This window comes from Rhinopithecus bieti, unplaced genomic scaffold, assembly GCF_001698545.2.
Source record: "Rhinopithecus bieti isolate Rb0 unplaced genomic scaffold, ASM169854v2 scaffold_41913, whole genome shotgun sequence".
NCBI lineage: Eukaryota > Metazoa > Chordata > Mammalia > Primates > Cercopithecidae > Rhinopithecus > Rhinopithecus bieti.
Window position 1 is genome coordinate 5,186,724 of NW_016818964.1, and position 25,212 is coordinate 5,211,935.

At 40.0% G+C, this 25,212-nt stretch overlaps 1 protein-coding gene across 1 annotated transcript in view; it reads left to right on the forward strand.

The window, feature by feature from the left end:
* PAPOLA (poly(A) polymerase alpha) overlaps positions 1-25,212 on the forward strand; it is a 65,780-nt gene that overhangs the window by 398 nt on the left and 40,170 nt on the right. The window contains 3 exon segments of the mRNA XM_017857913.1: positions 17,262-17,435; positions 18,226-18,292; positions 23,688-23,769. Coding sequence (XP_017713402.1) covers positions 17,262-17,435; positions 18,226-18,292; positions 23,688-23,769 — 323 coding nt within the window.

The following is a 25,212-nucleotide window of genomic DNA, read 5'->3' on the forward strand; positions in this document are numbered from 1 at the left end:
CGTGTGCTGGGTTCCCGCGTACCCCGACCCTTCCTGGCTGGGTCAGCTGCCGTCGGGCCGGGGGCCTTCCCCTTCCGGAAGAGCTGGAGGAACCTCTAACTAGCCCGGCCACTCCAGCTTCTCCGCCCCGTCCACAAAGAAAACCAAAACAACCCCAAAACAAAACATTGCCTGGCGGCAGGGAACCGAGACCCTGCTCCACGCGGGATCAGCACTGGGGGTTCGGGCTTGCTCTCGGCGCCCCTCGGGCCCATTCGATGTTGCTTTTCTGTTCCTGGTCTGCCTCATCTTGCTCACTCTCTTTCATTTCCAGATGCCTGTGTTGTGCGCCAGAGTTAGCTCCTTTCCACTGACCTTGTCTGAATGTAGGAGCACGAGTTAAAAGCCCAGCTTTGAGCGTTGAGTCCCCCTGCCTCCACCTCCGCCCCAGTCCTCCCTAGCATTCACGGTCGGTCGGAGAAGGGGGCACTTCCCAGGGTGCCCTCTTCCGAAACGACTTACGTATTGCTTTCCCTGTTTTGTTTTGATGGGGTAACCGGGTTTCATTCTGCTTCCTTCTTTCTCTGTCTCTGGTGATACTTTTTTTTTTTTTCCTGGTTGTAAGGCTTAAAGCTAGTCTCTATGCTTTCTAATCCCACTACGCGTTTTTCTTTTCTTAGAGGGTTTTAAAAGTTTTTTTCTCCCCTCCCCTTTCTGATAATGAGATATAATTTGGCAGCTCATTGCCAGTAGATTACGGATTTTTTTTTCTGCAAATATACAGCATTGTAGAGGCCTAGATAGTGAGACCGCATTTCTTCCATTTTTGAAGATTGAAGCGTAAGAGTGCCTCTTTGAGACCAGGGACCGCGTTTTCTTCATCTTAGCCTCAAAACGCAACATGTAATTGACAGTCAAAGTTTTGGTTAAATTCAGAATAAAGATTTTTGTGGTTTCTAGACGTCGAATGTAGTAACTCAGATCTGTTTTTTTTTTTAAGTAAGGATAATTTCTTTTGCACATTATCACCGATTGTAGTTTTACAATTACATGTGTGTGTGTGTCGATGTGTTTCTTTACAGGTGAGACTTTAACTTTGACACAGACCCTCATGACTTCTATCGAAATTTATGTATTTTAAAATGATTTTTCATGGCTCCCACCCACCTCCTTAATGTTATTAAGTTTATCACATCTGTGATGAAAACGTTTGTTAGACTTAATTAACTATACATGTCTAAAATCTTGGAATCTGCATGGTTTCTGTTTATCGATTTTTTTCCCTTTCATGGAATGGTAAGAGACCCTAGGAGAACTGAGTCTAAGCAAGATTTTTGTGGTGGTTCTCAGTTCAGTAGGAAATAAATGTTTGCAGTGATGTCATGTGATGACAGCGTTATTAACAGTTAACATTTTGCTGTCTTTGAAATGGGACTTCTTTTTCTTGTAATCATACTAGCATTAAAAATAATAGATGTACACCTTAAAAGGCTTCAATGAAGAAATAACATTAAGTAATTTTGTGTCTTATTTCTAGGAATTAAAAGTACTTTTATACCTACTTTTCCCCCAACATTCTTTGAAGAGGGAAGGTATACATTTCTGTGAAAGACCTTAGGTATTTCAGATTCTTCGTGTGTTCGTTCAAGTGTGTAAAATGGAAGACGGGGCCAGGCGCGGTGCCTCACGCCTGTAATCCCAGAACTTTGGGAGGCCCAGGCGGGTAAATCGCTTGAGGCCAGGAGTTTGAGATCAGCCTGGGCAGCATAGCAAAACTTAATCGCTACAAAAAAACACATAAATTAGCTGGGCGTGGTGGCTCATGCCTGTAATCCCAGTTACTTGGGAGGTTGAGGTGGGAGGATTGCTTGAGCCCCAGGAGACCGAGGCTGCAGTGAGCCTTGATCATGCCACTTCGTTCCAGCCTGGGCGACAAAGAGAGACTCAAAAACTAAGTATACCATAATTACTATAGTGAACAGTAGAGAGACCAAAGAATTAAAGAAAAATAGGGCTTCTTCCTCATGAATTTGCTTGGTTTTCATGTACTGCTGTCACACTGTCATAAATTTTGTATTTTTGATGTGTTGGATTGTGATTTCCCCGCTATATTGTGTTTGATTTTCATTTTTGGTACACCTGTCCTAATGTTAAATTTGGATGGGTGAGTGGCATTGGGGCATGGACCCTAGGTGAGTTGTCAGAATGAATTTAAATCAAAATTATCGAATTTTAGGATATTACAGAACATTTTGATCAAGGGTCCATATTTTGTCTAGATTTCATATGTAGCTACAAACATACTTTTGAAAAGATTATAGTCTGATTTAAGAGCTATGGTGGTAAACCTTCTGAAAGTTTTGATAGTCTGTGGATCCATTAAACAGAGTTTCTCACCTAGTCATTATTGACATTTATGCCAGATTCATTCCTTGCAGGTGCCTGTCCTGTGTATTGTAGTTTGTTTAACAACATCCTTGGCTTCTACCTACTGGATTCCAGGAGCTCCACCCCTCCATTTCCCCAGTAATGACAACCAAAAATGTCTCCACATATTGCCAGATGTGCCCTGGGGTGCAAAATCTGGTTGAGAACTACGGCATTAACAAAAAGTGTGATGCCCTTATGGAAATTAGATATATTTCTGCCCTACTCTGTGTTGGTCAGATATTTTTGGCATCAGCTCAGTTCTGAGTATCAGACGTATGATAAAAAGGTATAAAGTAAGAGTAACCAGTATCAGTAGCATTATATGCCTCATGCATAGAATGTTGTCGAAGTTACCAAAAAGAGTTACTGCAAGACTTAGGTGAGACAATAGCTTTCCTCTCAAATATTTGCGGGTGCTGCACAAAAAAGAGGGAATTGGAGTAGTTTTACATCACCATAACAAGCAGAACCGGTACCTGCTGGTGGATGTTCTGTGCTTCCCAGAGCGTGATCTGTGGATGCTTGGGGAGGGGGACCACTGAGATCTTAAAGAGGGTATATAATGTTAAAACAGTTTTCATGTTACTGAGATGTTTTGTCTTTCAACATTTGTACTTATAGTGCAAAAGCAGTGGTGGGAAATGCTGTATCCATCATAGGAACAATCAAGGCAGAGATCCGGTATTGTATATAGTCATTTCCTTCCTCCCTCCCTCCCTCCCTCCCTCCATTCTTGCTGTTGTCCGTTCGTCCGTTCCTTCATTCTTTTGTTCTTGACAGAGTCTCGCTCTGTTGATAGGCTGGACTGCAATGGCCCAATCTCGGCTTACTGCAACCTCCACCTCCCGGGTTCAAGCGATTCTCTTGCCTCAGCTTTCAGAGTAGCTGGGACTACAGGTGTACGCCAGCCACCACGCCCAGCTAATTTTTGTATTTTTAGTAGAGACGAGGTTTCACCGTGTTGGCCAGGATGGTCTCGATCTCCTGACCTCGTGATCTGCCCACCTCGGCCTCCCAAAGTGCTGGGATTACAGGCGGGAGCCACCATACCCGGCCGACATTTTATTTCTTAAAGACTGCACACTCATAGTTTTAAAAAGCTTTTGATGAAACAGTAAAAGGAGGTTAATTTTATCAAATCTTGACACTTTATCTTTTTAATGTACTGTGACCATGGAAAGTAGTTGTGAAGCTGTATACTGGGGAGTAAAATGGTGGTTTTGAGGAGCACTTGTATGTTGATTTGTGAGCTAAGCTGGTGTTTTCATGGAGCTCCATTTTTATCTGAAAGAACAAGTGATGAACTGTGGATATTCATATTTGAGTATTTAGGAGACTTACATGAGAATAAAGCGAGTCTGTCACTTCAAGGTAAACAACTGACTGTATTCCTGGCCAGTGAAAAATTTGAGCTTTCAAGCAAAATATAGAATTTTAGAAAGCTTGCTTTTCCATCACGAGCTTGACAGTTTTTCCCAATACTTAAAAGATGTTTCTGCTGGCATTGGTGGATTAATGCATGTAGTTTCAATGCTGTATAATGTGTGCTTAAAAAAATAACGTTTTTGGCCGGGCGCGGTGGCTCAAGCCTGTAATCCCAGCACTTTGGGAGGCCGAGACGGGCAGATCGCGAGGTCAGGAGATCGAGACCATACTGGCTAACATGGTGAAACCCCGTCTCTACTAAAATACAAAAAACTAGCCGGGCGAGGTGGCGGCGCCTGTGGTCCCAGCTACTCGGGAGGCTGAGGCAGGAGAATGGCGTAAACCCGGAAGGCGGAACTTGCAGTGAGAGGAGATCTGGCCACTGCACTCCAGCCTGGGTGACAGAGCGAGACTCCGTCTCAAAAAAAAATAAAATAAAATAACGTTTTTTAATATTTGGTAGGCCTGTATAATTCAGTGAACCCGTATGTTCCAAATGGCCATTTGTGATGTAATAAAATCGTATATGCGTTCAAGGGTACAGTCAGAGTGCAAGGCAAACCAGATTTTAATGCAACAGAGTACCGAGGGTTTATTAATAGGGTTTTAACTTTCATATTGTAACTAATCTTTGCAAAACTACCACTTGGGGAGTTCTGGTGTAGTATCAAAGAAGACTACCCATAATTAATTGAAAAGACTAAATACTGCTCTTTTCCAATTACAGTGTTGCTCCCAGCACTATGGGAGGCCAAGGTGGGAGGATTGTTTGAGCCTATAAGTTCAAGACCAGCCTGGGTGACATAGCCGTCTCCACAAAACAAAAAGAAACAGTTATAATATTGGTTTGATGCCAAGTTTTCTTCATATGCTTCAACTAGAACAATTTATTGCAACAGATTGAATGCAGAAGCAGCTATGAGAATCCAGCCATCTTTGGTTTAGCCAGAATTAAAGAGATTTACAGAAATGCAAAAGCATGCCATTCTTACTAAATTTTTTGTTTTGGAAAACAGTTTTTTAAAGCATGTTAACATGTAATGAGTTTCTTGCTATTTAAATGAATAAATACAAGGTTTTCAGTTATAATTTCCAATGCAGTGGATATTGGTAAGCATAATGCATGTAAGTAAGAGCTCTTTGGAGTGCTCAGTACATTTTAAGAGTTGTAAAGGGGTCCTGAGACCAAAATGTTTGAAAACTTGAGAAATCCTAATTGAGAACAGCTGCCCCAAGATGAAGTAGGCTTTTCAGTGGTGGTGTGAGCTGCCCATGCAGCACCTCTGGTGTTTTTTTGTTTTTTTTGAGATGGAGTCTTGCTCTGTTGCCCAGGCTGGAGTGTAGTGGTGCTAGCTCGGCTCACTGCAACCCCCACATCCCAGGTTCAAGCAATTCTCCTGCCTCAGCCTACCGAGTAGCTGGGATTATAGGCCTGTGCCACCACGTCCGGCTAATTTTTGTATTTTTAGTAGAGACAGGATTTCACCGTATTGGCCAGTCTGGTCTCAAATTCCTGACTTCAGGTGATCTGCCTGCATTGGGCTCCCAAAGTGCTGGGATTACAGTCCCACCACACCCGGTCTCTGGCAGTTTTCTGAACACTGTCTGGGAATGGACATGCACCCCACTCCACCCCAACCCTCTGTTTTAAATTTAAAAATTTTTAAATAAAATTTTTTTGTTGTTGTCAGTGAAAAACAATGTATTAGATAACCTTTAGGAAAGATAACAGAACTGTGAGATTTTGATTCTCAGATTTTAAAATTTGGAGTTTTTATAGTGAATTGCTGCTCAGTAAATGTTGATTATGGTTTTGAGATGTGGTGTTTTACCTGAAACATATTTTCAGTTCATATTTTTTGGTAGAGAAGTTGGAAGGCAAGGTATGGGAGTTGAGTAAATTTATGAGCCTACTCAGTTCCTATCCCTGATTGTTTTCCTCACCTTCTTAAGGCAGAAGCCAGTTCTGGCTTGATAACAACTTTAAAAATGTTTTGACTCATCAGAACATTCTATTCCTGGTTAACTAAGTCAACTTTAGGTTAACATTACAATTAAATTTCATCTTTAGTTTTATCTAGGCAAGTTTATAAAGCTAGCTTCTTTCAGGCAAAATGAGACCATTTGACTTCTTAGCTAGTTTTCATTTTGGGAGGGTATGTGTATCTCTTTTATTCTGTATGTTCAGGGTTCTAATTACCTAGCAGCTTTTAAATAATTGGACAATGCCAGTTTATGATTTACAAAGCAGCAACATTATAGGAGGTAATTGGTTCCCCTAAAAGTTGGTTAAAGTTGAGGCTCAAAAGAATACCTGACCAAGGTCATAAAGGTACTAAATTGTAGATTGGGGATTAAATCAGCTCTGGATTCCATATTCCATTCTCATTCCAGTACACTATACCATTTCCTGTGGACACTGTAGGGAACCATGTGTGATTAGCTCAGTTGGAGTCTTTATTTGTGAGACAGGGTGTCACTGTTACCCAGGCTGGAATGCAGTTGTGCAATCATGGCTCACTGCAGGCTTGACCTCCCAGGCTCAAGGGATCCTCCCACCTCAGCCTCCTGAGTATCTGGGACTACAGGCATGCAGCACCACATGTGGCTATTTTTTGTATTTTTTATTGTGTGAGAGTGTTTTGCCACGTTGCCCAGGCTGGTCTCAAACTCCTGGGCTCAAACAATCCCACCTTGGCCTCCCAAAATGCTGAGATTACAGGCATGAGCCACCACACCTGGCCAGTTGGAATCTCTATGTAGTTTCAAGTAGAAATAATTTTCAAGCTCAAGTTTTTTGTGTGTATAACATTTAAATCTCAAAGTATTTACGTAGTGAAAAATACATATGAAAGTATATAAACCAAAGTAACATAGTATATACTTGTAGTATACACAGAATGTAACATGCTATAGAACCTGAGATCTTATGCATCGCTTAATGATTGGATTCTGAAAAAATGTGTTAGGTGATTTTACTGTGGGAACAGTGTACTTACACAAACCTAAATGGTATAGCCTACTATGCACCTTGGCTGGGTGATTACGGCCTGTTGCTCCTAGGCTGTAAACCTGTACAGCGTGTTACTGTACTGAATACTGTAGGTAGTTGTAATACATTAGGAAGCATTTGTGTATCTAAATGTATGTAAACACAAAAGGAATAGTAAAAATACGGTCTTATACTGTTACGGGACCATTGTTCTATATGTGGTCTGTGCTTGACTGAAAAATGCTGTTATGTGGCACACGACTATACTTTTAGTGACTTTATTTGTGTATATATTCTTATTTAAAGCCATGCACAGATTTGCCACTTACAGACCCCACTTTGTGGCCAGTACCTTTTGTGGGAGTTGCCTTTTTTTTTTTTTGATCTTTGGATTGTATGTAGGCCTGCTGAACTGTATAGCAATCTCATTTGTGGAAACTTCAGGATTTGGGAAGAAAAAATAGAGGCATTCTGTTAGATTTCTTTCTTCCTCTTTTGTTACATAATTATTTTTCAAATTTGTATTCCCTCTATATTTTGTCCAGAAATTGGCTTCTTGCATTTTATGTCAGTTTTTATAATTTTTGGGTTGATCAAGTACAGTGTTTCTGTCATTTTGATCCTTAGAAACATTTAAATTGCATTTCCTGAAATTAGTGTCTGTAGTACTATGACTTACTATGATTATGACTATTTTCTGATACATTTTCACACTCTTTCATACTTTTTCAGGTCCTGTTTCATACTTTATTAAATTTACGTTTCTTTCATTTTCAAGTTGTACTTGGCAAGTTGATGTAGGAGTGCACAATTCAACTTTTTTTTTTTTAAGTTTCTCCTAGCCATATGAGAGAGAGGGACATACACACACAAATACATGCACTTGTGTGCAAAGGGGCAGTTGGAAGTACCCTTATGAAGTGAGGAAAAATAACTTGGCTATTGTAGGAATTGAATAGCAAGTACCCTTTCTGTGCGTAAGCAACCTTGAATTTTCAGTTTGGCCTTGGGCTTTATCATACATGCTTTATTCTCCTTGAGCGTAAACAAACTATTATGTCATCTTTGAGCCTCTGCTACTGCTTTACTAACTATTGACTGGATGGCCCACCTGCAGTACATTTTTAAGAATATAGTGGGGTCTAAATATTTTTTTTTTTTTTTTTTTTTTTTGAGACGGAGTCTCGCTCTGCCACCCAGGCTGGAGTGCAGTGGCCAGATCTCAGCTCACTGCAAGCTCCGCCTCCCGGGTTTACGCCATTCTCCTGCTTCAGCCTCCCGAGTAGCTGGGACTACAGGCGCCCGCCACCTCGCCCAGCTAGTTTTTTGTATTTTTTTAGTAGAGACGGGGTTTCACCGTGTTAGCCAGGATGGTCTCGATCTCCTGACCTCGTGACCCGCCCGCCTCGGCCTCCCAAAGTGCTGGGATTACAGGCTTGAGCCACCGCGCCCGGCCTAAATATTTTTAGTACCACTTACACAGAACACCTTGGTGGACCATTTAACCAGCCTTTTAATTTCTTAGCATATATGCTATTTTGCCAATATTCTTGCCTCTAAACTACTATCATTATATGCTGCATACCTTGTTAAAAAGGAGGTTGTATTATTTTGGCTCAGAATTAATATTTAATGCACAGTGAGATACTTAAAGAGATCCCTGTGTCTTTTCTGTTCATGTCCTTCGAATGAGCACGTTAAGGTGGAGACCTTTCAGCAGCACCTGGTACTATGGGGAATTGTGCCTTCTGTCAGTTACTGCAGTCTCTCCAATGGTTTCCAAAGAACAAGATTAGCAAGTTTGGCTTTCAGTTTTAACTCCATCATGCACATCATCAAGCATTTTCTGTTAAGTAGTAGCTATGAATTGGGACAGTTGACTCTGTTAATATCATGGGCCACAACTTCTTCCAAATGCCTACTATCAGTAGGTGGGGATTAATCAGTAGTGCCTGATGAGCTTTGTATACATTGAGACATAGGCGGGCTGTGGTGGCTCATGCCTGTAATCCCAGCACTTTGGGAGGTCAAAGTGGGAGGATTGCTTGAGCCCAGGCGTTTGAGACCAGCCTGGGCAACATGGTGAGACCCTGACTCTGTTAAAAAAAAATTAAATTGAGATGCAAAGTACTTAAACATTAACTGTTTGAGGAAAACACCAATGGAAATATGATGTTCTGTCCTTTTGTGTGTTAGTAGTCATCTGTCTAGATCGCACTTCTCCCTTCCGATCATTTACTGTGTACACCTTAACCTTCTGGCATAGTCATGATTTTATCTTTGTTTCTTTAATGTTTTTTTTTTTTTTTTTCCAAGCTTCTACTTTGGACTTGTTTAAGGATCTGAATCCCAGACTAAATTTGAGATTGTCATTGAAAACAGAGACTACCTTAAGCATCTTTGTATTTCTGATTTTATTTAGCATTGTTTTTTATGCATATTTAGGAATTTGGTACATTTCAGCCTAATAAATACTGTACTTTCTGACAAAAGGTAGATGAGAAAAAAGTGCTTTTAGGAAAATTGAGTTGATATTTAATAACCTTGGTTGGCCTAGCAGCTTCCTGGAGCAATAAATAAAGCAATATTTGCTTTGGATTTACTATTTCTGGAGTATTGCACTAAAAAGCTATTTAAAAAATCTTGGTTTATTTCACAAAATAGTGTTTTAATTAGCATAAACTGAGTTTTTAGCTAATAACCAAAAGCGAATTATTTTAATTTGAGGATTTGTTTGGTGCCCCTCCCTGCCATTTTAGGGGGTGATTTTAGCCTCCTTGCTATAACTATTCTAATTTAATGGTGAATGGTAGAATTAGTTGACTTTCAACTTTTGCAAGATTATTAATATCTACTTTAAATAATTTAACAAGTTGAAACAAGTTTATAAAATATAAGATAAAATATTATGGTCTCAAGTCTGCTTGGTTGTGTTTCTATGAATGTATTATAGATGTAATATACAAATAGTTAAAAAAAAATAACTGGGTGTCATGGTGCATGCCTGTAATCTGAGCTGTGAGGGAGGATCACCTAAGCTCAAGAGTTTAGTTCAGCCTGGGCAACAGAGCAAGACCCCATCTCTAAAAATAATAATAAAAAAAACTCTCTCTATATGACTACATATTGTAAATGATGTACAGAGGTGCCTCAGTATAGAGATGATTATTATAGGCTATGAAATCAGATATCTAGGTTCATATTCTGGTCCAGTAAACTTAATCAAGCCTTCTTTCTTAGTTTAATAGTAAGAGTTGTTAGAAAAAATTAGGAATAATGTAAATATGTGGGATACGTTGAAATTTCAGTAGATGGCAACTATGATCATAATTATATTCTGCTGCTTTTTTTTTGTCCTGATACACATGCTGCTACATGTACTATCTCGTTTCTTTATTTTGGCATAGTTTTAAGTTGTAAGCATGTACTGTAATTAACCAGTTCTTTATTGATGGATATTTAGGTGGTTTCCAGTTTTACTTCATTGCATACTCTGCTCAGTGAACAACCTTGAATACCTTTCTGTGTTAGTTCTATGAGAAAGGTTCAAATTCCAGAACCTATGAGATCAAGAGAGTTAACTTACAAATGAATGAACTAAGTACCAAACAAACTCCCTTTTTAGGGGATAGCCCTGGCATAGACACTGCTCATTTCAAGCTTATTTCTGTTGTGCTGGAATTTGGGTCCCTATTTTGGTCTGTCTTCCAGTCTTTGCACCCATACTCTAGGAGTGGCTGGAAATTTATATATTTTTTATTGTTTGTTTTTTGCTTTTTTGGGGGATGGAGTCTCGTCGCCCAGGCTGGATTGCAGTGGTGTGATCACAGCTCACTACAGCCTCAGCTTCCTGGGCTCAGGAGATCATCTTGCCTCAGCCTTCTGAGTAACTGGGACTACAGGTGCATGCCCCCTACAGCTGGCTGATTTTTAAACTTTTTGTGCAGATGGCGTCTTCCTATGTTGCCCAGGCTGGTCTCAAACTCCTGGACTCAAGGGATCCTCCTGCCTCAGCCTCCCAAAGTGTTGGTATTACAGGTCTGTGCCACTGCACCAGGCCTGGGGATTTAGCTTTTTATGTAGTATTTTATAGTTTAAAAATGTGTGATTAAAGAGAATATGTCTTCCAATTTCAGGGCTTTCAGTTTGAGCCTTCTGCCCTAGTATTTCTGTCCTAGTATTTCTGTAATAAATAGATCGCTGGAGATAAAGTTGCTAGACAAACTTTAAAATTGGTATGTGCATTTTCATTTTGATAAATACCAGATTGCTTTTAAAATGATGTAACAAGTTTGCTTTCATTGTGATGGATAAGGGCTCATTTTTTTTTTACACCATTGCCAACATTGGAGGTTTTTTGGTCTTTCATTCTTACCACATATATTAAATTTTGTTTTTCATTAATCTGGTTGTCTTAATTTGCTTCCCTGATATGCAGTTAAACTTTTAAAAAATTGATTGAAGAATTCTTTATGTGTTCAGACTATTGCTGTTTTGACATAAGTTGCATGTATTTTCTCCTATTATCATTTGCTTTAACTTTCCTTATGTGCTATATTGTTACTATATAAAAGTTGGAATGTTTTGATACAAGTAAACCTGTTTTTATGGCTTTTGCGTTTTGTGTCTTTCTTGACTAAGGCTCTGAAAATGTTTTTTATCTTTTAGTGCCTTTATGCTTTTTAAATATTTTTGAAATAGCATCTGGGTTTTAGATTTTACTATGGGCAATCAAAGCCATTCGACTATTTCATAGTTGTCTTCACTGACTTAAAATGGGATCTTTATATGTGCAAAGATGATCGTACTTTTCCTATTTGAATGTATGACCATTAAACTCCAGTTAACAAATCATAGGAACTTGCACTGTTTGCATTAGATTTCTAACTGCTGTACCAAGGTAGTTCTTGATAGTTGAGATTGTATGTATTAGTTAAGTTGAATGTCTAACCTTTTGAAACAAATATCCCGCCAAAATAAACAGCCAACAGTCAACAAAAATGTCACTATTCTAAGTTCCTAGATATTTATCCTAATTAGAATCATCTTGACATCCCTGAATGGGGCAAAGAAAGACCTGTGTCTCAGCTTTGGTCTAAAAACTTTCGTATTTGGAAACTGCTCGTTAGTGTTATATGTTGTAATTGTAAAATTCCTAGTTTGTTATCCAAAGTAACGAAGAGATATAATAATTCTAAGGTAAATCCACAGAGATGCAACTTACCAAGGATAATATAACTAGTGGCAGAAATGAAACCAGAGTAATACGACGAGTAGCAGAAGTAGAATCAGGCTTGCTTTCTCCCTTTTTTATCAGATTATTTTTGAGTTGAGATCAGACTTTGTAGTCTGTCTTGAATGCCATTACCAGAAGTTACAGTTTTTTAGTATACAGTTGTATTTTAGGAAGACATATTTAGTAGTAGTATGCCTGGTGGAACCATGTGACAAACGAGTAGAAGGAAAGGAGTTGGAACCAAGATTGCCAAGAGTCAGAACTAGAATAGTTGAAAAGGAATTGTTATATAGAATGGTAAAACAATTAAAAGGCATGTGTTCTATGTGAACTTTGCCTTGATGAAAATAATTTAAATATTATAAAGAAAACTCCGCATATTCTAAGGAGAGAAGAGTCCTGAAAATTCTTTATACAGTACCTTGAACCAGTAACAAAAGGTGTGTTTATAGGGGAGGAGTGTTTGGCTGCCTTTTGTGGTTTTGAGAGGGGGCAGAATTCATATATGTACTATTATATATAGGTATGTATTTATGTGTAACTCTGATCCAGAAAGGATGAAGACTTTTAAGAATACTTTAGTCATAATATTAAAAACTGGCAAGATGTTTGCAATTAGATGTGGATGAAAAGGAAGAATAAGGATAGATACACAATGGAGCAAAAAATTAGGTTACTAAAAGTAGTTCTTAAGGAAATACAGTAATTTTTGTATTTTTATAGAGTAGAGAGCTTATAGATGGCTGCCAGTCGAACTCTGAAAATTCAGGCAGTACCCTAAAGGTGAATACTAATTATGTTGGTGAGATGAAAATGGACCAGTTGCTGAAGCAAAGCACAGTGTTCTTGATGTTAAAAACCAGGAAGACATTTTAAGGAATCACAGATACCGCAGCTATATGTCTGGTTTGTGTTTTTCGTTTTTGTGTTACATAAATTATAGAAGTTTATTTTTCAAAGTAGAATAGTATCTGAAGAAAATTAAATACTGGTAAAATGTTTCTAGAATAGATAGATGTCTAGTGCGTTCAGAAATGGGAGGAAGAACTTTGCATTCTTGGTTGGTAGCTGTCTGGTGTATGGTTCCAGGAGAGTGTCAGTTCATATATAAGGCAGAAGAATCCTTAATCTTTGGAGGTTTATGTTCCAAATTGCCCAATATTGGAGTATATAGTTTTGTTTTGTTGGAAGGAGAACAGCAACAAAAGGATTTCTTAAACTGTTTTATCATTCTACTTAATTTCTAATGTTAAATGGAAAATCTTCACTTTCATTTAAAGTGTTATAATGTTTAATGTTTCTACTTTGGACATTTTGGACGTTTGAAATATCTGAGAGTCTGGAATTCTTAGTCTAGTTCCTTAAGCTCATTCTGAGCCATTTTTATTGGATACACAAGTATCTTGTAAATTTCAGAGTATGCATTTTTTTTTTTTTTTATTTGGTAGGTCTGTGTTACATAGTTTTTCCTTTACTTTCTTTCCTTCCTTCCCCTTCCATCCCCTCCTTCCCTCCATCTCTCCCTCTCTTCCTTCTTCCCTCCCTCCCTCCCTCCTGGGCTCCTATCTCAAACTCCTGGGCTCAAGCCATCCTCCTGCCTCAGCCTCCTGAGTAGCTAGGAGGACTACGGGCTTGTGCCACCAAGCCCAGCTAATTTTTATTTTTCATAGAGATGGGTGTCTCGCTATGTTGCCCAGGCTGGTCAATTCCTGACCTCAAGTGATTTTTCCCTGCTGTGCCTCCCTAAGCATTGGGATTATAAGCATGAGCCACGGTGCCTGGCCCATATATGTTCTTTCTTGAATTAGGTGGAACAGATGTGGTTTTATATTGACACAAAGTAATACTGAGGCTGGATGATGTGCCTACATTTGGAATAAAGTAAATAAAAATTTCCAGCTTGCATATGATTTATTTCCCCATCAAAATGTTAGTGTAATCTATTTTTTCAAATTAGGCTGAGCAAATCTTGTGCACATTTAGAAATCAGGGCCTGTATTCTAGTGTTCTAGTGAGAAAGTTAAAGTAGATAGGAGCTTTCCAAGCGTTGTTTATTGTGACAATGGAAGACTGAAGATTTGAATAAGAAAAAAATGGGAAAGATAGAGGAATCTTACAGTGGATACTCTTTGTTTTCTTAATGATCCAAACTGAACTGGTAATGAATTTAATTCCTTGAGAATGGAAAAGAATGCAGAGAAACATATTACTTGCACAAAACAAAATAGAGATTTATTGCTTGAGGCTACAAAATATGATTTCAGCTTATACTTGACTTAAAGCTCTCCTTGCTTGAACCAGATCTAGCCTAGACAAAATGAAGTTTTTACATTTTTTTTTTTCTGGCTTTACTCATGTTGAAATCATTTATGAAAGTATTCATAATCCCAGGATAATTGTGAAAGACTGTAGTTTATTAAGAAAAACTCATGAAGCAATGAATAACACAAGATAATACGATTATGTTAGGATAGGTGGTAAGCATAGTTTGTATTGTGCACTTGAAAATTTAAGAGTGATCTCAAGTTCCGTGCTCTTACGGCAGAAAACCAGAGGGGCACACAGGGAAACTTTGGAGGTAATGGATGTATTTATTACCTTGATTATGCTAATGGAACTACAAGTGTACGCATATGTCCAAACTTAACCAAATTATATACATTAATTACGTTCAGTATTTTTGGTATGTCAGTGATACCTCAATAAAACTAGGGAAAAAAACCTGTGTGTAATGACCAAGACATTATGAATTCAGTTATACTTCATGTGTGTATTTTAACCTTAGGAGATGCTACATACGATTAGAAAACAGAACATTTTTATTTCGTCTTCAGCAAATACTTTTTTTTTTTTTTTTTTGAGGTGGAGTTTTGCTCTGTTGCCCAGGCCAGAGTGCAGTGGCATGACCTTGGCTCACTGCAACCTCCACTTCCTGGGTTAGAGCGATTCTCCTGCCTCAGCCTCCTGAGTAGCTGAGATTACAGCATGCCATCACACCTGGCTAATTTTTGTATTTTTAGTGGAAATGGGTTTTCGCCTTGTTGGCTGGGCTGGTCTTGAACTCCTGGCCACAAATGATCTGCCCTCCTCGGCCTCCCAAAGTTTGCTGTGATTACAAGTGTGAGACACCATGCTTGGGCAAGTCTTCAGCAAATGCTTAGTGCTGATGTGGATTAACATTATATCGAGTAGCTATGCAGCTTAGATTAAAGGGGCAGGAGGAAACGATCTAACGTGAATTAATTTCTGCAAGAGATATGTCTGATTCATATTTATTCAGTAAATGCTGTTATAAAATCTGAATTAAAATTAAGACAGTATGTAACTAGACCAGGCAACAGTAAACAGGTGACACGCAGTCCAGCAGCTAATTAGTAACATGCAGTTTGGGCTTCCTGGCATTCTTAGATCTGTGTTGATATCACAAGACAAATTACAGAACAGTCTAGCAGTCGCAGTATAGACCAGAACCCAGTGGATTTGTGTAGTAAATGCATCATAAGCCTTATCTGTATAGCATTCTTAGATTTAGCACTTTATTGCTTATGTAGATTATCACACTTAAAGTAGAAATTGTATTTAGAACTTGGTAAAAAAGTAGCTGTGGTTGGGCTTGTGGCCCATGCCTGTAATCCCAGCACTTTGGGAGGCAAAAGGGAGTAGATCATTTGAGGTCAGGAGTTTGAGAGCAGCATGACCAACATGGTGAAACCCTGTCTCTACTAAAAATACAAAAATTAGCCAGCGTGATGGCATGCATCTGTAATCCCAGCTACTCGGGAGGCTGAGACAGGAGAATCAGTAGAACCCAGAAGGCAGAGGTTGCAGTGAGCTGAGATCGCGCCACTGTACTCCAGCCTGGGTGGCAGAGCGAGACTCCATCTCAAAAAACAAAAAGTAGCTGTGTGTGTGTGTAAAATACAATTTTTTTTTTTTTTTTTTTTTTTTAGTAGAGACGGGGTTTCAACATGTTATCCAGGCTGGCCTCGACTCCTGGGCTCAAGCCTTTCTCCCACTTCAGCTTCCTGAAGTGCTGGGACTACAGGTGTGAGCCACCACACCTGGCCTATAAACACTTAATTTCTTAAGGAATGGAATTTGGGAGAAATAACTAATCCAGATTTGGGGTCTTTCCTTATCATATACTTGGTTTTGTATGTTATTCAACTGTTAGTTTAAAAATATTGTGTTGATTTTTTAAAGTTAATTTAATGAAAAAAATTATGAAAAAAGATTGAGTCAAATTTATTTCCAAAGCATTTAAAGCATGCTATACCTTTTACAAATTTGGAACTTATCTTAAAATGGATAAAAATGTAGCTGTGTGTGTGTAAAAGAAACCTTTTAGACTAGCATCATTATTGAAGTGTAAATCTCTCAAAAAGATCATTAACAAGCCTAGGGTGAATATAGTTCTTTCCCTTCAAATTTTAAGTTTATGCTGTTTGCTTCATTATCTATGAACTTCATTCATTGTGAGTCAGATGCCAGGTTTCATTTGGGGAATGTCTTATATTGGTAAAATAACATTTTTTGTAGCATGTTTATCAATGTTTAAGAAACAGATTTTGGCTTATTTTCTTTTTTTTTTTTTTTTTTTTTGAGACGGAGTCTCGCTCTGTCGCCCAGGCTGAAGTGCAGTGGCCGGATCTCAGCTCACTGCAAGCTCCGCCTCCCGGGTTTACGCCATTCTCCTGCCTCAGCCTCCCAAGTAGCTGGGACTACAGGCACCAGCCACCTCGCCCGGCTAGCTTTTGTATTTTTTAGTAGAGACGGGGTTTCACCGTGTTAGCCAGGATGGTCTCGAACTCCTGACCTCGTGATTCGCCCGTCTCGGCCTCCCAAAGTGCTGGGATTACAGGCTTGAGCCACCGCGCCCGGCCAAGCTGGCTTATTTTCAAGAGGTGACATTTTTCAGAAGTTTACTATATTCTGGATACTGTTTTCTCTAGCAGTGTATTTGGTCTGGATTCTAACTTAAGTGTTTAAGTAGTGACAGAGTTAAAATCCTTGGAGTAGAATTTTCTCTTTTTGGTCACTTGCTTTTGGTCACTTTTGTCATAAAATTTTGGGGGAAAAATTGCAGGGAACCAATCATGTTTAGAAATATGTGTTACTAAATTAGTTTTTCTGGTCGTGCTGATTTGTTTCAAATTGTAGAATTCTTTTGGGAGTAATTTTATCCAATTTTATTTATAGTCCAGTTACAACACAGGGATCACAACAAACACAGCCGCCACAGAAGCACTATGGCATTACTTCTCCTATCAGCTTAGCAGCCCCCAAGGAGACTGACTGCATACTTACACAGAAACTAATTGAGACATTGAAACCCTTTGGGGTTTTTGAAGAGGAAGAGGAACTGCAGCGCAGGTAAATAGATATTCTATATTTTTTTAACTCAGAAATTTTTATTAATGTTAACATAAACTGATTTTGAGGTATTCTGTACTCACTCAGAAGGCCAGGGTTGTTTGCCCAGATCTATATATCTTTTGGAGAAGAGCGATACTTAAGAGAGAAAACTTTTTTTTTTTTTTTTTTTGAGACAGAGTCTTCCTCTTGTTGCCCAGGCTGGAGTGCAATGGTGCGATCTTGGCTCACCACAGCCTCCGCCTCCTGGGTTCAAGCGATTCTTCTGCCTCAGCCTTTCGAGTAGCTGGGATTATAGGCACCCACCACCACGCCTGGCTAATTTTTTGTATTTTTAGTAGAGATGGAGTTTCACCATGTTGGCCAAGCTGGTCTCGAACTCCTGACCTCCGGTGATCTGCCCGCCTTGGCTTCCCAAAGTGTTGGAATTACAGGCGTGAGCCACCGTACCTGGCTGAAAACTTTATTTTTTACATAGAGTTCTCTTCCCTTAATTTTGATGTTACTTATTTATTTTTTTGAAGCAATAATTCTGATATTTTAATGCTTTTGGTTATTATAGTACTGAATTGTCTGGATAAAGAGGAATGCCTTACTCAGTGTAACAGTGCCCGTATATGTATAGAGAGAGAGAGAGAGAGAGCGCGCGAGCGAGCACTTGCTAACTACAATATACTGTGCCTCTGATCACTTAAAAAATCATAATTTAGGAAGAATGCCTATTTAAAACTTTAAGAAACTTAATCAGTAATGATCTGGAATACTTGATTGATAATTGTTTTATCAACAGGATTTTAATTTTGGGAAAACTAAATAACCTGGTAAAAGAGTGGATACGAGAAATCAGTGAAAGCAAGGTAAGGCAACTTTTTTGTGTATGAAATAATTGGTCGTATATAGCCAACTGAACACAGCAAGTGTCTTATGTAACCTGTCCTTATTTGAGTGGATTTAGAGTCTTTAATGTGGAGTCAATTTTAGACTATTGATAACAGATTTTGCATTATTTTTCTAGTTAATTTGGAAGCAGGAAAACTGAACTGAGTTAAGCGATTTTAAAATAAGTACTGTTTGTTTGGAACATTTGAAAACTGAAACTCAGTAATTGTAAACTGCTTACACTCTTCACAGAAATGATGGATGTTTCTCTAAAAAAGGTGCTTTAAACATATTTGAGAATCTTGTTGCCTTTTAAGAAATTTTGCCACAGTTTTTAAAAAAGATTTTCAGGTATTTTAAAAAAGATTTTTCAATCTGAATATTTGTTTATTTAGTGTTTTGTTTTAAGAGACAGGGTCTCGCTCTGTCATTCAAGCTGGAGTGCAGTGACACCATCATAGTGCACTATAACCTCAAATTGCTGAGTTCAAGCAATCCTCCTGACCTCAGCCTCCCAAGTAGCTGGGACTGTAGGCATGTCCCTTCACACCTAGCTAATGGTATATGTAGGGTCTTGCTGTGTTGCCCAGACTGATCTCAAACTCCTGGCCTCAAGCAGTCCTCTCTCCTTGGCCTCCCAAAGTGCTAGCATTCCAGGCATGAGCCACTGCCTGGCCTATTTAGTTTTCTATAATAACATTCTTTGGGTTTTCTTTTTTCTTTCTTTATTGAAACAGTCTCACTCTGTCACCCACGCTAGAGTGCAGTGGTGCCACTGCAACCTCCACCTCCTAGGTTCAAGGGATTCTCATGCCTCAGCCTCCTGAGTAGCTGGAATTACAGGCGGGTGCTACCATGCCCAGCTGTTGTTTTTATTTTTAGTAGAGACGGAGTTTCTCCATGTTGGCCACTCTGGTCTTGAGCTCCTGACCTCAAGTGATCCGCCTTCCTTGGCCTCCAAAGTGCTTGAGATTACAGCTGTGAGCCACTGCAGCTAACCTCTTTCTTTTTTTTTTTTTTTTTTTTTTTTTGAGACAGTCTCACTCAGTTGCCCAGGCTGAAGTGCAGTGGCACGATCTTGGCTCGCTGCAACCTCTGCCTCCCGCATTCAACTGATTCTCCTGCCTCAGCCCCTCAGGTAGCTGGGATTACAGGTGTGTGCCACCATACCCAGCTAATTTTGTATTTTAGTAAAGATGGGCTTTTGCCATGTTGACCAGCTGGTCTCAAACTTTTGGCCTCAGATGATCTGCCCACCTCGGCCTTCGAAAGTGCTGGGATTACAGGCGTGTTCCCAGCCTCTTTTTTTTTTTTTGAGACAGGGTCTCCCTCTGTTGCCCAGACTGGAGTGCAGTGGCATGATCTTAGCTCACTGTATCCTCTGCCTCCCGGGCTCAGGCAATCCTCCCACCCCAGCCTCCCGAGTACCTGGGACTATAGGCGGGCATCGCCAAGCCTGGCTAATTTTTTGTATTTTTTGTAGAGATGGCTTTTCACCGTGTTGCCTAGATTAGTGTCAAACTCCTGGGCTTAAGATATCTGCCTGCCTTGGCCTCCCAAAGTGCCAGGACTACAGAGGTCAGCCACTGCCCCGGCCCCTTTGAGTTTCTAACACTTCATTATGAATACTTATACATACAACTCATAAATACGTGGCTAGGATTCTTCTGGTAGAGAAAATATTTTTGTAGAGTTGTGTGTGGAATTTGACCCATTTAAAAAAATAACATAAATAGTGGTAATTTTTCCAGGGTAGTGCAAAATCCATGTTTAATCTATAATATAACTGAAAGGTTGAAAAGAGAACCAAGGGTAAAGGAAAAATTTCATAGAGCAGGGAGAGAGGGTGTCATCTTAGAAGAAAAGTTGTAGTCTTAAGGTTTTAGTCAAGTTTATAGTACTGTTTACTTAAAGCAATGTATATGTATATTTCAAAATAGAAATTAAACTTCAGCAAATGTAGTATTCTAAATTGTGGACTTTACATACCATGTGTTTCTTACTGATTTTAGTTTCTGATAGAAAATAAGATTTTTTTTTGGTTTGTTTGACATCTAATACTCTGAACTTAAAATGAAAAAAAGATTTTGCAAGTGAAAATGTTTTCCATGACCTGAATTAAGAAATCTTTTTTTTTTTTTTTTTGAGACGGAGTCTGGCTCTGTCGCCCAGGCTGGAGTGCAGTGGCCGGATCTCAGCTCACTGCAAGCTCTGCCTCCTGGGTTTACGCCATTCTCCTGCCTCAGCCTCCCGAGTAGCTGGGACTACAGGCGCCACCACCTCGCCCGGCTAGTTTTGTATTTTTTAGTAGAGACGGGGTTTCACCGTGTTCGCCAGGATGGTCTCGAACTCCTGACCTCGTGATCCGCCCGTCTCGGCCTCCCAAAGTGCTGGGATTACAGGCTTGAGCCACCGCGCCCGGCCAGAAATCTTAATTTCTGGGTTACAATGATGATAATAGGTATAAACATACTAATATCTAAAAGTGTAGTTTATAATATACTAGTCACCAGCCACGTGAGTATTTAAATGGAAATTAAAATTAATCAAAATTAAACATTCAGATTCTTGACTACACTAGTTACATTTCAGGTGCTCAACAGTGATGAGTAGCAGTGACAGAATGTTTACATCCTTGCAGAAAGTACCATTGGAGAGTATTCTTCAAAAGATTGTTATGTCTTAATAGAGAAGTCTGTGGACCAGTGTTTTAAGATAGTTTCTCCTTCACCTCCTTTGTAGGCTACTTCTGCACATATCTTGCTGGCTAATTTTAAATAACCAGGTCAGCGTTGCCATTGAGGTTTTAAAATATCTAAACAAAGGAAGACAAAAGCTTTGCTTACTTTTAAGAAATACAACATTACAGCCAGGCACAGTGGCTCACGCCTGTAATCCAATATTTTGGGAGGCCGAGGTGGGCTTATCACGAGGTCAGGAGTTCGAGACCAGCCTGACCAACATGGTGAAACCCCGTCTCTACTGAAGATACAAAAATTAGCCGGGTGTGGTGGTGTGCGCCTGTAATCTCAGCTACTCAGGAGGCTGAGGCAGGATAATCACTTGAATCCAGGAGGCAGAGGTTGCAGTGAGCTGAGACTGTGCCATTGTACTCCAGCCTGGGGGACAGAGTGAGACTCTGTCTCAGAAAAAAAAAAAAAGACAGCATTACACACATAACTTGTCTATTTTCTATAGTGATGATTAAATATGCTCTTAAAAAACATATTCTGATCGCTTTAAAGAAAAAGATTATATTCAACGATTTTTACCAAATATCCCAAAGCATATTAGAGTCTTTTTTTTATCATATCAAAAGTGACTTGAAAGCCAGTACCAGCCACGCGCGGTGGCTCACACCTATAATCCCAACACTTTGGGAGGCTGAGACGGGCCAACTGCTTGAGCCCAGATTGAGACCAGCTTGGGCAACATGTGAAACCCCGTCTCTACAAAAAATGTTTTAAAAATTAGCTGGGCATGGTGGCGTATGCATATAGTCCCAGCTAATCAGGTGGCTGAGGTGGGATCTCACTCTTTAGAACTTGTCTTTAGGGTTTTTTGGAGTATGAAATAACACTTCATTTTATGTTCTTTTTTTCTTTTTTGAGAGGAGGGGGGGTGGTCCTTTTCATCTTTTGGTACTGAATAGATATTTTATTATACCGAGGAGTTAGGTAAGAGGAAATATTGACTAAACACTTACTAAGATTGTTTTTGTTTGTACAGACCTTGTCATTCTTATGAGCAGGGCCATTGAATACTAAACTGTAAAGTCTGGGATTTTACACTAGTGCCAGGGCTAGGAAGGCAGTTTTTAAATGCTTTCTCCCTCTTCCTGATGACTCTACTCTTTCTGAGTAAGAAAAGTAAATTTAGCTGTTTCTAAATTACTTCACCAAAGCCTTTTGGAAATCTAAAAAACTAAGCAATTGTTTACCAATATTGGCTTTCTCTTCTCTGCTGTGCTGTCCCCTTCCCCGTCCCCTCTTCCCCTTCTTCTTCTCTTTTTTTGAGACAGGGTCTCACTCTGTCACCCAGGTTGGAGTGCAGTGGTGTGATCATGGGTCACTGCAGCCTCGACCTGTAGGATTCAAGCAATCCTCCCACCTCAGCCACCTGATTAGCTGGGACTATATGCGTACGCCACCATGCCCAGCTAATTTTTTTTTTTTTAAGACAAAGTCTGACTCTGTCGCCCAGGCTGGAGTGCAGTGGCCGGATCCCAGCTCACTGCAAGCTCCGCTTCCCGGGTTCCCGCCATTCTCCTGCCTCAGCCTCCCGAGTAGCTGGGACTACAGGCGCCCGCCACCTCGTCCGGCTAGTTTTTTTGTATTTTTTAGTAGAGACGTGGTTTCACCATGTTAGCCAGGATGGTCTCGATGTCCTGACCTCGTGATCCGCCCATCTCGGCCTCCCAAAGTGCTGGGATTACAGGCTTGAGCCACCACGCCCGGCCGCCCAGCTAATTTTTAAAACATTTTTTGTAGAGACGGGGTTTCACATGTTGCCCAAGCTGGTCTCAATCTGGGCTCAAGCAGTTGGCCCGTCTCAGCCTCCCAAAGTGTTGGGATTATAGGCGTGAGCCACCGCGCGTGGCTGGTATTGGCTTTCAAGTCACTTTTGATATGATAAAAAAAAGACTCTAATATGCTTTGGGATATTTGGTAAAAATCGTTGAATGTAACTTTTCTTTTCTTTTTTTTTTTTTTTTTTTAGACGGAGTCTCGCTCTGTCGCCCAGGCTGGAGTGAAGTGGCCGGATCTCAGCTCACTGCAAGCTCCGCCTCCCGAGTAGCTGGGACTATAGGCGCCCGCCACCTCCCCCGGCTAGTTTTTTGTATTTTTTAGTAGAGACGGGGTTTCACCGTGTGAGCCAGGATGGTCTCGATCTCCTGACCTCGTGATCCACCCGTCTCGGCCTCCCAAAGTGCTGGGATTACAGGCTTGAGCCACCGCGCCCGGCCTTAATCTTTTCTTTAAAGCGATCAGAATATGTTTTATTATACTCTAAATTGATGATTCATTTTATGTACAGCATCTTTGTCATGAATAAAGTCCCTGATTCTAATGTGCTCCTGTGGGATTACGTGATCTTCTCAATCACAGTCTTCTTTATAGCAGTTTCTAGAAATAGGGCAAAAATCTAACAATAAAGAATAAACTTCTTTAAAAGTTGAAAATTGTTTGAATTTCAAATATGATTGATCTGAGGGGCTGGTATTTTTAAAGAGCTTTTATAGACTTTGAATACCCTTGATATAAATTTACACTGTAATCTTTCTTGGGATCCACTCCCCCACCCAAGTGTAGTATCATTTGAATAGTTTCCCTTGTGCTCCACTGGCAAAATAACCATTTTTTGTTTCAACAGAATCTTCCACAATCTGTAATTGAAAATGTTGGAGGAAAAATTTTTACATTTGGATCTTACAGATTAGGAGTGCATACAAAAGGTAAGTTTTATTTCATTTTTCCTAGAAAGGGACCCTTTAGTTCTTAAACATGATGACATACCCGTCTCAGTTACTTGTGTATCATATAGCTTAGGCTTGTGTGGAAGGGAGAGTGCTTTGAGGAGTCTAAATTTTCAGTAAGAAAGATGTAAAATAATGCTGACTTCTATATCGCCACTGTCTAAAAGTAGTATTAAGATTAAATAAAATTAGCTTAGTGTGGAGACTCATATCTGTAATCCTAGAACTTTGGGAGGCCGAGGCAGGTGGATTGCTTGAGCCCAGGGAGGTCAAAGCTGCAGTGAGCTGTGAGTGCGCTGCTACACTTCAGCCTGGGTGACAGAACAAGACCCTGTCTCAAGAAACAAAAATAGGCCGGGCGCGGTGGCTCAAGCCTGTAATCCCAGCACTTTGGGAGGCCGAGACGGGTGGATCACGAGGTCAGGAGATCGAGACCATCCTGGCTAACACCGTGAAACCCCGTCTCTACTAAAAAATACAAAAAACTAGCCGGGCGAGGTGGCGGGCGCCTGTAGTCCCAGCTACTCGGGAGGCTGAGGCAGGAGAATGGCGTAAACCTGGGAGGCGGAGCTTGCAGTGAGCTGAGATCCAGCCACTGCACTCCAGCCCGGGCGATAGAGCGAGACTCCATCTCAAAAAAAAAAAGAAGAAACAAAAATAAAAAATAAAAAATTCAGAGTTTCAGTAGAGGTAGCCACATTTTGTATGTTCAGTAGCCACATATGGCTAGTGTTTACTGCATTGGAAAGTACAGATATAGAGTAGTTTTTCTGTTGGAGAGCTCTTTTGGACAGTGCTGCTATCTACATGTATATCATTTTCCCTCACCAGAAGAATATCACTCTGGAAATAGAACAAAAATGAATTCCAGCTTTTAAGAAAACCTCGTGGATGCCCCCCACTAATACCTTTATAGACAAATTATAAAATATAGCTAAGCAAAAACCCCAAAAATGTGTATTCATAGCCATTGATAATCAGTTAATAGTTTATACTTGTAGTTATTTCCTCTGTGCAGATAAATACACAATAAAAATGTTACCATGGTAAAGAACATTTATTGAGCTTCTTTTCTTTCACCGAGCAGTGGGATCTTCATTATCTTATTTAGTTCTTCCAGTACTGTTACTCTCACATAACAAACAGAAGCCTGAGACTAAAAGAGGCAGTAAATCTCGAACAGTTCTTCTCAGCCTTCTACTGGCAGGGTAGAGACAACTCACACATCCTGAGGCTCTACTGTCTTTGGGTCTTGCTCTGTTGCACAGGCTGGATGCAGTGGCACAGGCTTGGCTTACTGCACCCTCCACCTCCTGGGCTCAGGTGATTTTCTGACCTCAGCCACCTGAGTAGCTGGGACTACAGGCACACGCCACCATGCCTGGCTAATTTTTTTATTTTATTTTGGTAGAGACAGGGTTT